At 42.7% G+C, this 13131-nt stretch overlaps 1 protein-coding gene across 2 annotated transcripts in view; it reads right to left on the bottom strand.

The window, feature by feature from the left end:
- Positions 1–13131, bottom strand: part of FNDC3B (fibronectin type III domain containing 3B) — a 449034-nt gene that overhangs the window by 9125 nt on the left and 426778 nt on the right. For both annotated transcript variants that reach the window (XM_019503306.1, XM_019503307.1), the window contains exon 25: positions 11484–11611. In XM_019503306.1, coding sequence (XP_019358851.1) covers positions 11484–11611 — 128 coding nt within the window. The remainder of the gene's footprint in view (positions 1–11483; positions 11612–13131) is intronic.

The following is a 13131-nucleotide window of genomic DNA, read 5'->3' as shown; positions in this document are numbered from 1 at the left end:
TGCTCAGGTCCCTTCTGATCCTAGAAACTATGAAACTATAAAACAATGTAGATTTAACCTTCCTGATTAGCAGTTTTGTCTAATAGTCTTCTAAGAGGATAAAGATAGGGTTAGGGTATTAGCTCTAGAGCTGAGGTTCAGTCCCTCGCTTTGCTACAGACCACATCCAAGTGCCTCAGCTCCCAGTATGTAAAATAGAGTGACATCATTTTTCTGCATCTGAGGAGGTGCTATGGCCATGTAAGTACCCGGGGTGCCTGTATGTGAGCGTGGAGGCTGCTCTGACATGCAGCACATTGGAGCAGATTCGATTAATCGAGACTACTGGAGCGTGGTAATGACTGTGCTCCAGCAGCCTCTCATGTACCAGCATCCCCGCACTTCAAAATGGCAGTGGGGGCACTTGAACTAAAATTCATCAAAGGAGCTTTAGTCCAAGTGCCCCGGCCACCATTTTGAAGTGCAGGCACGCTGATACATAAGACACTGTGGCACTTTAAGTAGAGCAGTTCTCAGAGCCACTCTAATTAAAGAGCCACCCCTCACCCTCTTGGAGCAAAGTGCCCTAAACCTAAAGCTTTCACAGGCATTTGTACACTATGTAGTACAGTACCTCAATCTTCTACAGGAGTCTTTGGCACTACTATAATACATAATAGGGGGTGTCAAACGGGGGTACGCATACCCCTGGGGGTATGTGGGAAGGCCATAGCAGGTACACGTGGGGGGGGGAAGACGGAGTGCCACCGCTTCCCAGAAGCGGCGCACGGGGGTGGGGCAAGGGCAGCGGTGCCCCCCTGTGGTCCACACAGGCGCTGCCCAGCCAGACACAGGGAGGGGGCATTATCTGAACCCCCCCACCCCTGTCATGCTTGATGGGCAATTTGCTAGTTTGGTAATAATGCCCCTGTGTGTTCCTATGCTCCCTGACTACTGCAGCTTTTACGTGTGGTCTTGATTCTAGCTGAATATTAGAGTAAACTTAAAGCACATAGCCTCTCTCCTTGCAGTGGGCTGGCTATTACTGTGTGCCCCATTAACCTGCATGACTGCAGCATTTACGCAGAGCTGGAGTCTGCATACAGACAACACGTCACCGACTTGACTGGAAGTTTGCCCAACTTCCTTGGGACTCAGAGAAGTCCATACACAGCTTCCTTAATAACAGTGATATGTATTTAGTTGTCAGTTTTGCCATTTGTTACAATGCTAGGCAAACTGGCACCACCTCTGGAGGGGATTCACCAAAAGCTTAGTTCTCTCCACTAATAAAATGAGGGCCATATTTCCCTTATGGAGGACAGACTAAGTACTGTACCTTACCATTTCAAATTGGAATGAGTGAAGTTAAAGAACATTCAGGGTTCAATATGGTTAATAATCAGGCCCACTGTGAATATTTGGCCATAATTCTTGTTGTCATTTAGGCGTCAAGGGTCATCTAGTCCAATCCTCTTTCCCTCTACCCTGCCCCGCATGCAGTGTAGGATGCAGTACTAAACTATACTCTCTAGTTTAAAGCCTGTTCAGCATCTTGAAGAATCCTCATTAGAGGTTTTCAGGTTACCCTGTGTAGCTTGTCCAATTCATCCAACGGTAAAGAAGTTTCTCTGAGATTGTCTGAGGTGAAGAATGACGAAATGCAGCAAGAGGAATGAGAGATGGAATGCTAGCCGGGGACAAGGATATAACACTGATTGCACTCCTACTTCCCCCAGCAAAGGGGCATTGAATCATTAAGCAGAGCCTTCATTTTTTTTTGCACCTCTTGATAGATTTTTAAGACTAGTCTTAGAAGCTTTTTTCCATACAGAGGGATCACTTGGTAGGTAAGGTGATGCATGAGACCGGAGAACTGGTGGAAGGGAATGGCCAGCTCCCCACTCTCTCTCTCATATATACCTGAAATACTTCCCAGGCCCAGTTTCCTATGCACCCGTGTTTTCTATTCAGGGGGAGCACCCACCCTCATTAGCACGTTGGAAATAAAAAGTGGAGCCTACTGAAGATACAGGTTGCAAACGATTCTGAATAGAAGGGTAACATTCTTCTGAGACTGATTAGCCGTGCTACTTTTAACAATTTCAGTTATTTTACTCCTATTTACCGCATATTTCCTTGACTCGGATAATATACAAAAGACATAAATCACATGACAGAACAGGTATTTTAGATAAAGTTACTTTATTTTAGATAGCAGCACACAAGAGTGTTTTTGGAGAATATGCCATGTTTGTGCTACCCTCATTAAGATAATGCAGGAGTAGAAGAGAGCAGCCCAAAACCAGCAGGGTCCCCACAAACACTTTTTATATTCTTTAGAATTATACTTTAATACTTTTAGTATGCAACTGAACTGTTTTTATTCTACAGTCAATGAAAAAGGTTTCTGTATGGGCTCATACAAAGATATTTCTGATTTTGGTACAGAAATGTATGGAGCACCACACTTACAGAATATAAAGAATACCACATACAACACCAAGAAACTTTGGCATAATGCAAAAGCAAGTTGTGCCTTGGAACTACTGAGGAGCAACGGCTATTTTTGATCATTCAGAACTTGACAACATTTAAACAAATTTCACAAGGTTACAAAAAATGCACTAGGGCCCTAGGACAAGACTGCATTCTGCACTTCAAAGTCCTGTAGACCACAATAGAAATATTTGGAGTCTAATAAACGACGGCAAGACCTATTCATAAACAAAAAGCCATATGGGATGGTGATCAGAGGAAAACCTGTCTCTGAATTTCTTTTTAGAAAACACGCTCATTCGTGAAAGTTTTATTTCTTTTAAGAGGGCCAACAGACCTCTTGCTAAGAAGCTAAGCTCTGGATTCTTATTATTTCATTCTTATTATGTCCATTCTTAATTAGTTTTACCAACTCCATTGCCAAGGTGGTCATACACAAGCAAGGCTGTCCTCCAGAGCCTTAATATTTAACAAACCAGATAACAGTCTTACACATAACCAAAAATATTCATGAAGTCAGTCACACTGTAAACAACTCTAATAAAAATGAATGAGTATTTCCTATCTCATTAAGCAAAGCTGTAGGAGAGGAAGAAAAAAAGTCAGGAAAGGTAGCAATGGTGACAGAATTTTAGTGCATACAGATAGCGCTATTATATTGTGTATTGACAGCCAAGCATTCCAGGTTCAACTGAGTGTCCTGACTTGCTATTTGAAAAAAGAAAAATGAATGTCCGCTGATTAAAAATTTACACAAATTAAATTCATCCTTAATATAACATAATGTTTTATGCAAATATAGATCCTGACACCCAAACATAACCAAAGACATTCAAGATTCAAAAGAATAATTCAAGTACCTCAGTCTTTTACCTAACGAGCTTTAGTTCAAAGATCCCCAACACCATTTTTCAGTGCGGGGACACTGATACATGAGACGCTGGAGGCTGTTGAAGCATGTTAATTCCCACACTCCACCAGACTCGATTCTGCTCCGATGTGCTGGAATTGCAGCGCATCAGAGCACGCTCCCTGCATGCGTCTAGAAGCCCCATGTCCCCAGTCCAGGTTGAAATAATCAAAGTGGCAGACCTCCTATTACCTCTTTTTAGAGACTATACTATGTTCTAATCTATCATTTACTTTCCTCTCTCTCAAACTGTATTATAGGGTTGTAAATTAGAACATTACACCCAAGACGCACTTTTGATGGCACATAATGAATCAGCATTGTCCCTCTAACTCCCAAGAGCCCTAGAGATAGCATATTTTGCTTTGGTAGCAAACAGCTCCCATCACCACATGCTACTTGGATTATATGAATATGCATGCAACCTCAAGTGGCAGAGCACCAATGGACATAGGACACTGGTGGTTAAAAACTGAACTGACAAACATCAAAGTCCTAACTGGCAAATTCTGCTGGAGGGCTGGGGGTATGGTGACGTGTGTTGGGGAAGGAGGATAGAAATAGGGTGTTATTCTTACTTGCCCAAGGACTCAATGACTCCAGCTGCTGCTGCCACAGCATGGTCTCCCCTGCTCCCAGCTGGTGTTGCTGCAGCCCGGTCTCTTTAGCGACCACCAGTCTAGTGCTCCCTCTAAATCAGCACGCAGGCTGGGTGCCCTGCTTACCCATCCCTAACTGTGCTACTGAAGAAACATCACCTCCTACCTCAGTATCTCCAACTCCTGTATCCTGTTTATTTTAGTAACAGAATTCAAGTGCAAGACTTCAGAAAACAGTCACATTGATGGCTCCGCAGTATCCAAGTACTTAAAGTAAGGGAATTAGTGACCTGACCTGCAGAAGTGCTGAACCCCTAGCAATTACTGTTGAACCCAGCTGACCCCTCAGTGATTTTAAAAATCAGGGCACTGAATTAAGAACCTAACTTTTGGCTTCTAGGCTTGGAAAACCTGGCCCACATTTCTATCACTGTTGCACTGCAGCTACTGAAGTACATGCTGAACTCTCTTCTGCTCTGCACAATTACCAGACTACTGACAGCTGATTTCCAAATGCAGATTTACCACAGCTGAGGCTGGAAGAGGCAGCAACAACAAGTTTTTGACTGTCAGCTCTCAAGCTGTTTGCAGCAGTTTACCTTTTTACTTGAAACAAAGCCAATTTGATAAGCAACATCATAAAGAATAAATGCAGGCCTTGTGGTGTCACTGACTGCCACTCTTCAAAGAATGACTGCTCTTTACAGGCACCGAATAGGACTGCTCTATTATCTTCTTGAAATGGGAAAAGTAAATGCTTCACTTTTATTGCATGGTTTTCAGGCACCCTAAGGAGCTCCAGGAAATAAAATGCTCTGGATAAAATTCTAACTGGAGGAGTACATAAATCCTTAGCCCCCTTCCACTTGCCAAGGGAGGGGAGAGCATCATCATGCAGGTTCCTGTCTAACTCGTTTGTCATACACTCTGCCTCTACAGGCAAAGCAGACAAGAACTTGGCAGACCCAAGTATGAGAGACTGGAGAAGAGCGTACTGTTTCTTCCTTGGTTCCTTTTGCTTTCCGTCAGATCTGCCGTGAGGTAAAACTCAGTTTCCTTCCACATGAAGGAAGACTGGTCCTGGTGTTGTTAAGTTCTGGGGCGGGCAAAGTCTGGCCTGTGGGCCAGATCTGAATAGCAGTGGACTCCATTTCCCAGCAGCCCCTGCTCACATGGCTGGGGCCACTCTACATGGAGACCCCAGCCACAGCTGTGCTGTGATAGCGCAAGGCTGGGGTTGCCATGGAGACCAGCCCCAGCCGCACTGGCAGGGCACACAGCAGGGCAGAGCGACTGCTCTGGAGCCGCTGGGATCTTGCGGCAGGAGTAGCTTGGTTTGGGGCCAGGGCAGAGCTGCGATCTGCAGCCTGCCTGCTCTGGGCAGGGGCATGTATGCAGCGGATCACAGCTCTGCCCCGGCTCCTTACAGTGGTGATAGTGTGGTCCAGGGCAGAGCTGCCACCCGCTGCCTGCGTGCCTCTGCCCAGAGCATGCAGGCTGCAGATCATGGCTCTGCCCTGGCCCTGGACCAAGCTGCTCCTGCTGCAAGATCCCAGCAGCAGCAGAGCAGCCTCTCTGCCCTGCCAGTGTGGCTGGGGCCAGTCTCCATGGCAACCCCAGCCTTGCAGTGCAAGGGAAATGGAGTACAGCTGCTGGCCAGATCCACCATTTTGCCCACCCCTAACCTAGAGTAAGATTTTTTTCTAGTAATCTGAATACAGCGAAGTCACTCCGCCAGTAGGAACGTCTACCTCACAGGATGTTAATGCGTTCTTTCAAAGATAGGGTTTGGATACGCAACATGTTTACACCAAAGTAATCTGCCCTTACACTGGCTGTAGACACAGACTCTACAGCTTCCACATTTGTAAGTCACTGTAGTCTTGTGTAAAGTCACATCATAAAAAATGTAGTAACTGTATACCCATGTAAATTATACTAGTAAGATGTGCTGAAGTAGTACATAAACTGCAGCGGTGTCTGCAGCTCTAACCAGTTTGCTCTTTGCTCAAGCTAAGGCAAGGCACAGTAACCTCTCTTTACCTATGGGGAGCAGGTGCTCTCAGCAGTTGCAACCTCAGGATTTAAATGAGCAGCAATCCTACTTGGCACACTTCCTGAAATGCCTCTCTCTGGGGAGATATTTCATTCTGAGATGCAACCAAACGCTTGCAGCAATAGATCATAGTTAATGCTAATACCGAGTACAAGTCTTAAAAGATTTCATACAGCTGCAACTGCCTAAAGGATAATGCTTTCTCTTATTATATCCCACTGATAATTTGCTTCACAGCCCATTTGCTCTATTGATTCTTGCTGCAAAAGACACTGGGCAGGAGCTGCAATGTCCCGGCCACATTATAATGCAAGACATCTAGTCCACTGAAGTCAATGGTGTTATTCACAAATCATAGAACTGTTCAAGATGAGGAAGGGAGGCAGAATTGATCCACTCTAATTCTGCATATGGGCTCTTCTTTTGTCCTTGTGGCACAACAGAAAGTCCATTGAAGCAGAAGAGCCCTTAAATTGCTTAGGTAATTTTGCTGCTTAATAAAAAAAATAATACTGAGGCAGCAGCAGCAGGCCGCATGCTGCCTCCTCAATGCAGCTTCCTGTATCTTCCTGACAGCCCATCTCGAATGCAGCTTCATCTGTGGAAGTTGATTCTGTCAACATGGAGTAGTACTCCATCAGCAGAGTTCATGGAGACTGTGTGTGGAATGATGCATCACTCGTTAGAGCCCAGAAGAGATGAGGGGGAGGAAGAAAATTCCTTATTTAAAACAACCATAATCATTGAAAGTTTCAGATGCGGATGCGTACTTGTCCTACTTGTATTCTGTTGATAGTTGAGTCTATCGTTTTGTTCAACCCTTTTTTGATTTTTAAAAGATGCAAATCTAAGATGACAAACTGAAGCAAAAACCAAAACCTAACAAACTCTTACTGTAAAAATGATCGGGACCATTTAAAACAAAGTGAATGCCATCCTGTTTTGGAGCCCAGTGAATTTTTCATAATGTATATTTACCTGCATAGTAATGTTTTTATTAGAATTCCTGAGGGGCAACCCCCCCCCAATATGTCAAATCTCAAACTTTCTCCCATTTGCTCAAATTGTGATCTTGCAAACAGTTTCCCACAAGCATGAGGAGGTAACAGGCACTTTGCAGTCCAATTTGGTTTGTTCTATTCCAGCTGAAGGTGTCTCTGCATGAGTTTGTGTACATGAGCTTTTTATTGCCTTTTTTCATTGAAAGTAAGTCCTTGAGATTAAAGTTAAATGAGCAAGGATGTTTTGGTCATCTGCTAGTAACGCTTACCTGAAATAAATCAATTGGCAGCCGCCAGACAGCTGCTACCCTATGGACTTACACCATGTTTTCCCAATTAAAATGTCCAGATCCTGCAAAATGAGTGATCTCCTGGCAACTGACAGGATTGCTGACTGGTGTCACAGGGAAACAGTTGTACTTTGGTTGGTTGAAAAAACATAAATAGGTATTATCACTTTAAAAAACTGTTATAAAACGTTTACTACTCGTCTGTTTTGAAGGTTGTTTTACAAAATAGATTTCCGTCATATCTTTATGCATATACCACAATCTTGAATATTTCTCTGCTTCTATGATCATCCCTGGTAATATTTTTCTTTACGCGAGAACTATAAGAAGTGCCATAATCAAGATTGAAGACCCCACTATGCGCCATAGACTTGACGAGCAAACCTTTACAGTCTGCCCATTGTAAAGGGATGTGGATGGCTCTGCTTCTTCCTTGTGCCATGAGGCGGGGGGTAAACATTGCAGACCACTTCCAGGCGCAAATGACTTCTCCCTCTGCTCTAGTTCAGCACACTGGGGAACGAAGACAAGGCTCTGACTATCCTTGCTCATCCATGTGGGAGGGGAAGTAGTAATCTATTTAAGCAGGTAACCATGAAAACTGTCCTTGCTTCAGGGAGCTTATACTAATTAGAGAGTTTGCACTGGAAACAGTGAATCTTGGTCCCCAGCCCCAGATGTGCATTACTGAGTTATAAGGACCATGCACACTTTGTGCATGAGGACTAGAGGGAAATCTTTCAATGGTGCTACTTCAATTGCTTATACCAATAGTGGGAACATGAGTGTAGACCAGCAGCTGGCATGTTTGCCAGGCCAAAACAGCTTAATGCTTGTGCTAAAACTTTACTCAAGTGCCCACTGCACAGAAAGGCCCTTGGAAATCCCATAACAATTCAAACTTAACATTTCTCTTTGAAACGGGATTTCCTGCTTGCTTTTTCGCACCTAGAATCCTACTGTGTAGGGTAACTGAGGGATGGCTTAAAATAATCAGAATTTAGCTCAGTAGCAAGCACTTCCAAGGGGATTTGCTGGACTCTGCTCAGATACAACTCTACAAGTTATTAGATCCCCTTAACTGAACACCAGAGATCAGATTCTCTGCTGGAATTCACAGCATGAGGCAGAAAACAGACTGCGTTGGGCTGGGGAGTCTTAGTAGTTTTAGAAATGGCATATTCCTACGCCAATCCCCTGCAGCATGCACAGAATAGGCCATGTAAGAAATATTATCAAAGTGTGTTGTGCTCTGCCAGTCTGGTCTTGAACAATGTCCCTTATGGACAACTAGCATAGTGTAGATAATAGCCAGCCTAAAAATGGTCTCACATCTGCTTGGGCTGGTATAAAACCAGTCCCAGAACCACAGGATTGATTACCAATGGTTCCCCTGGGCTCCCATCCTGACTCAGACTGCATCCTGTAGGCTAGGGACAGAAATTGCACACAACCCAAACCTGCACGCATGAACAAAAACCAGTTCAACCAGTTCTGTAACACAACAGAAGTTCAGTGCACATAAGCTACTTTCAAAACGGCCACTGAAACCAGTTTAAGATAAACCTGGATGGATGTGGTATCAGACTTTATTGACTTACGTTAAAATCGGTTTATTGAACTTCTGTCCCAGATCCCCTCCAGATTCAAATTAACTCACAGTCCCCCAGCATCCCAGGATGCTTTGCACTTCTCCCCCTAGCAAGGTATGCAGGTTAGCTTTGGCTCAAGCCATCTGCTCCAGCCCAGCAGGAGGCATGCTCTAGCGAGCCCTGCCTTCTGACCTTGGCCAGTGCAGCATGCAGCTGCATCTCTGGAATCAAATGTGAATGCCTGTTCACTTGCTTTCTCAGTTCAATCTACGTAGCTTAGATGAACCTGCAAAGGTTCAACTGACACAGGCTCAGGCTTTTTGACTGTCTGTACTTAGCTGCAGAGCCTGGCCACAGCCTAGAATCTGAGATCATGTAGGCAAGATGAACAAAAAGAAAAGCCTCTACAAAGCATATAGTCAGCTTCGAAGCTATAATTAATATAAAAACAAGATAAACAGAAATGGGGCCCATTCTTTGTTATATTTCTTTGCCAAAAGACCTTAAGTTCACTTAATGCCATTACTGATCTGTCTCCCACCTCCTATAGTATTCACAGTTCTTGGCAAACACACTGGGGACTGCATATTAGCACCCAACAGTTCAGGTATGGTTGATTTCTATGGATGTTTTTAGCAGTCTTCACTTCTATAGTGCCTTTCATCTGTGTATCTTCCAAGCAGTTTACAAAGCTTTTCTTTATAATATGCCCCTGGAGTCAGAAGCAGTCACACATACCTAATGAATACTGCACTTACGAGAGTGAGTAAAACAGATTACTAATGTAAACTTAGAAAGCAAACAGCATTTGTGGTGAGGGTAAAGTGTTTCGAAGAGTGAAGTTGTTTTCTGATTCATTAAGGATGCAAAATTCACCCTCATTTGTTGCTTATCATTAGTCACTCATAATTACTTAATTCAAAGTTTCAAAATATCAGTTTTGGAACCTTTGCCGGGAGCTTTTTCCAGTGCGTCAGTTGTGAGCACACCAACTGAATGCTCTAAGCATCATCAAGAGCCTAGATTTCTTGTTTGTTTTATTAATGAGAAATGAAAACCTTAAAACATAAAATGCCTGAAAGAGTTTTCTAGTTTCTCTGCTTTCTTATACTTCTGTCTTCCAATTACAACAATTAAATTATTTGATTATCACAGAAACAAGAAGTTTCATACTATTCTCCATGAAGGTGACCAACACTATGGTTAATACTTTTTTATGCTGAGGCCACTTCAGAAAGGATGGTAGAGCAGAACGAGGTAAACCATTGGTTAAGTGTCCTATAACACCAACAGTAGCACTGCTCTTGGGCAGTCTCTGGGAGGATGTCAAACCTTTGGCTTCAAACATTTGAAATGCCCCAGATGTAATGTCTGTATATGGCTACATGCATTATTTTTAAAATAAAAAATGATAAAACATTCATTTTGCAGCAATGGGCAGAAAAGATGTGGAACAAATAACAGCATTTTCACAATGCAGGTACAGCCTACAGGTAGATATGCATGTACTTTACTTACCTCATTTTTTAATATTTTTGTCCATATGATAATGCAAGAATAAACCAATAGAACAAAGTAGACTGGATACCCTTGTGATGGTAAGGTAGAAGACCTTAAATAGAATGGACTCACTGTTTGAATCCATTTTTTTAAGGCACAAGATTATCAAACTCTTGCATAGAATGCCTTGAAGTCTGCCATGGAAATCCAGCAACTGTTCAAGTAGGTTAGATTTGTGGCTTATCACGCCCATCATCTTGTCCCTAGCAACAGTCAGCACCAGCTGCTTTATGCAAAGCTGCAACAAAACCCAACTGGTAGAAAGAAGTAGGGGAATCTGCTTCCCATTCCGTGAAGGTCTCATTACAGTTCTTATTCATAATTGAGCTATAATTCTTCTATAGAGGGGCACAGAATCATGGAAAAGAACTTAAATGGGCCCTTATCTGTTTATTGGGAGAATATTATAGAACTTAAGTACATCAGGTACCAGCATAAACATTATATTAGTTTATGAGACCAGTTGGTCAGTGGTGCTCCTCCTTGGTAAGTATAGGTCTGCATCACCCAACTCCTTGGGGCTTCCAGCTAAATGCTCTTTTCCACCCCACTGTCTTTGGTCTAGTTCTAAATCAAGGCTCCTCTGAGGCACAGGTGATAGGACACTTTCAACACAGAGCTACATTTCTCTGGCCTGATATTCTGTGAAGTTCAGTACTCAAGCTGCTGCTTTAAATGCAGATGGCTGGGTTTTTATGCTTGTTTTTTATTTTGTTTTTAAGAAAGGATCAAGGACAAACAGAATTATTTCAATGCTCGTAAGTGTTAACAAACGATAGGACCTTTTTACTTTAATAAATATTAAATTGATATTCCCATGATTTTAATCAGAATGGAAACGTAATAGATGTGCTTCCTCTGGTCATCATAAAGTGAATAGGAGTATACAGTATGTGATACGCAGATACAACTCAAAGTACAGTGAAGGAGAACATTAAACAAAAAAAATCCCATCACATTATCAGTTAGTTATCTTAACATCAGGCCATTTTCCTACCTGTTTATATTCAGACTCTCTCCCAACCAGTACCTGCAGAACATAACTGATAGGGTCTCCTTTCATGGGTGGAACCACTTCCCAGGTGATTTCACAGGCATTTCCCTCTAGCTGCGTCACTCGAGGGGCTAGAAAAAACACGTATACATCAGACATATACTACTGTAAAATGCATTATGAGAGAATTATGTTCCTGCTTTATACACCAGTTACAAAATGCTTTTAGAAAGAGAACTGCAGGACTTCACAGGGTTTGGTAAGCAATAACAGTATTTTGGCAATAGGAACACATTTAATTAAACCAGAGGTCGAGGGAGTCTTTATTTTTTGTAAACGTGGGGCCTGTTCCTTTAATTTCAAAGGGAGTTTTGCCTGAGTAAGGGATGGAAGATGGGACACTTAGTTACAAAGTGAAATCTGAACTGGCTTCTGATGCCCTTTGAATTGACCTTCTGAGAGCAGCAAGTAGTATACAAGAGACCAGATTCTTGCTCAGAACTATATGAACTACTGAAGCATGTAAAGTAAAGGCTATGAACTCTGTAACTCAACTGAAATGGTATCTATTGTGCTTCCCAAGTGGAGAGTTATGAGATGATTGACTATGATTGCAAGAGCTAAATTTTCATGAAATCCTGTAACACAGGACTAAGTACTCTTTTGGGCTAATAGAGCCATTTTCATGTCACAGCCCACTTGTGAGGACCCCAGAACATAGGCACAAGCTACACATAATTGGAGTTTGACATGGAAGGGAACAAAAGAGAAGACAAATACAGATTTTTTTGCTATAGGAATTGAAGTTCAGACTCCACTGAGATCAGTGGGAGTCTTGCCATTGACTTCAATACAGAATGGGTTTCATTCCACATTCTGGTTTCCTGAAGCTTTCAAATACTGGGATTAATATCTAATTAACACTTCACAGTTTGTTGGGGATCAGATTTGAACTTTCTGGTCCTATCGCAAAGCTTTCACTAGCATTTATGGAAAGCTGATTCATCAGCAGCCAAAACCCGTCTACCTTGCAAAGTGGTTTTTTCATCAGCTGAAAGCCAACAGAGATTTTCTGCCCAATGAGAGCAAGATGATAAGTCAACAGTCCACAGAGTTTTAATTGACTGCAATATGTTTACACGTACAACTGAGCATCTGTCCTGTGTGGACATCAAACCAACCAGCAGCAGACTATGAGAGTCTGCTGTTTGCCAGACAGGGAGCGAGCATGCGGCTGAAAAGTGAAACTGTAGAAGGATCTACAAACACGTGTTGCAAAACACCTCAGCAAGTGGTTAATGTGCACATGCAAGGACACATGCATGTGAAAAACAATGTTTCACAACTTCAGGGATTTCTAGAAACAGGACAAGCCATCAAAGAAACAGTTGTTGCTACATATGCTGCATTAATCCTAAATTAATTTGCCACCACCTAGAAGGCCACCTGTTTTAGACCAAAACAGGAATTCTCCACCAGGGTGCCACAGCACGCTTCAGTACTGAGAAATCCTTTTAAGGATGCCACAGGGTGCAATGCAATAGTAGCACTGTTACGTGTCAAAACCATTCTGTTGTGCTCTGAGTGGTCTGCAACAGAAGAATTTCCCAATTATTTTTCCATAGTCACAAAAAAAAAAAAAAAAAAAAAA

This window comes from Gavialis gangeticus, unplaced genomic scaffold, assembly GCF_001723915.1.
Source record: "Gavialis gangeticus isolate Ggan-Ray unplaced genomic scaffold, GavGan_comp1, whole genome shotgun sequence".
In the NCBI taxonomy this organism is placed as follows: domain Eukaryota; kingdom Metazoa; phylum Chordata; order Crocodylia; family Gavialidae; genus Gavialis; species Gavialis gangeticus.
Note: the sequence above shows the minus strand (reverse complement) of the source record. Positions and strands in the feature narration are given on the sequence as shown.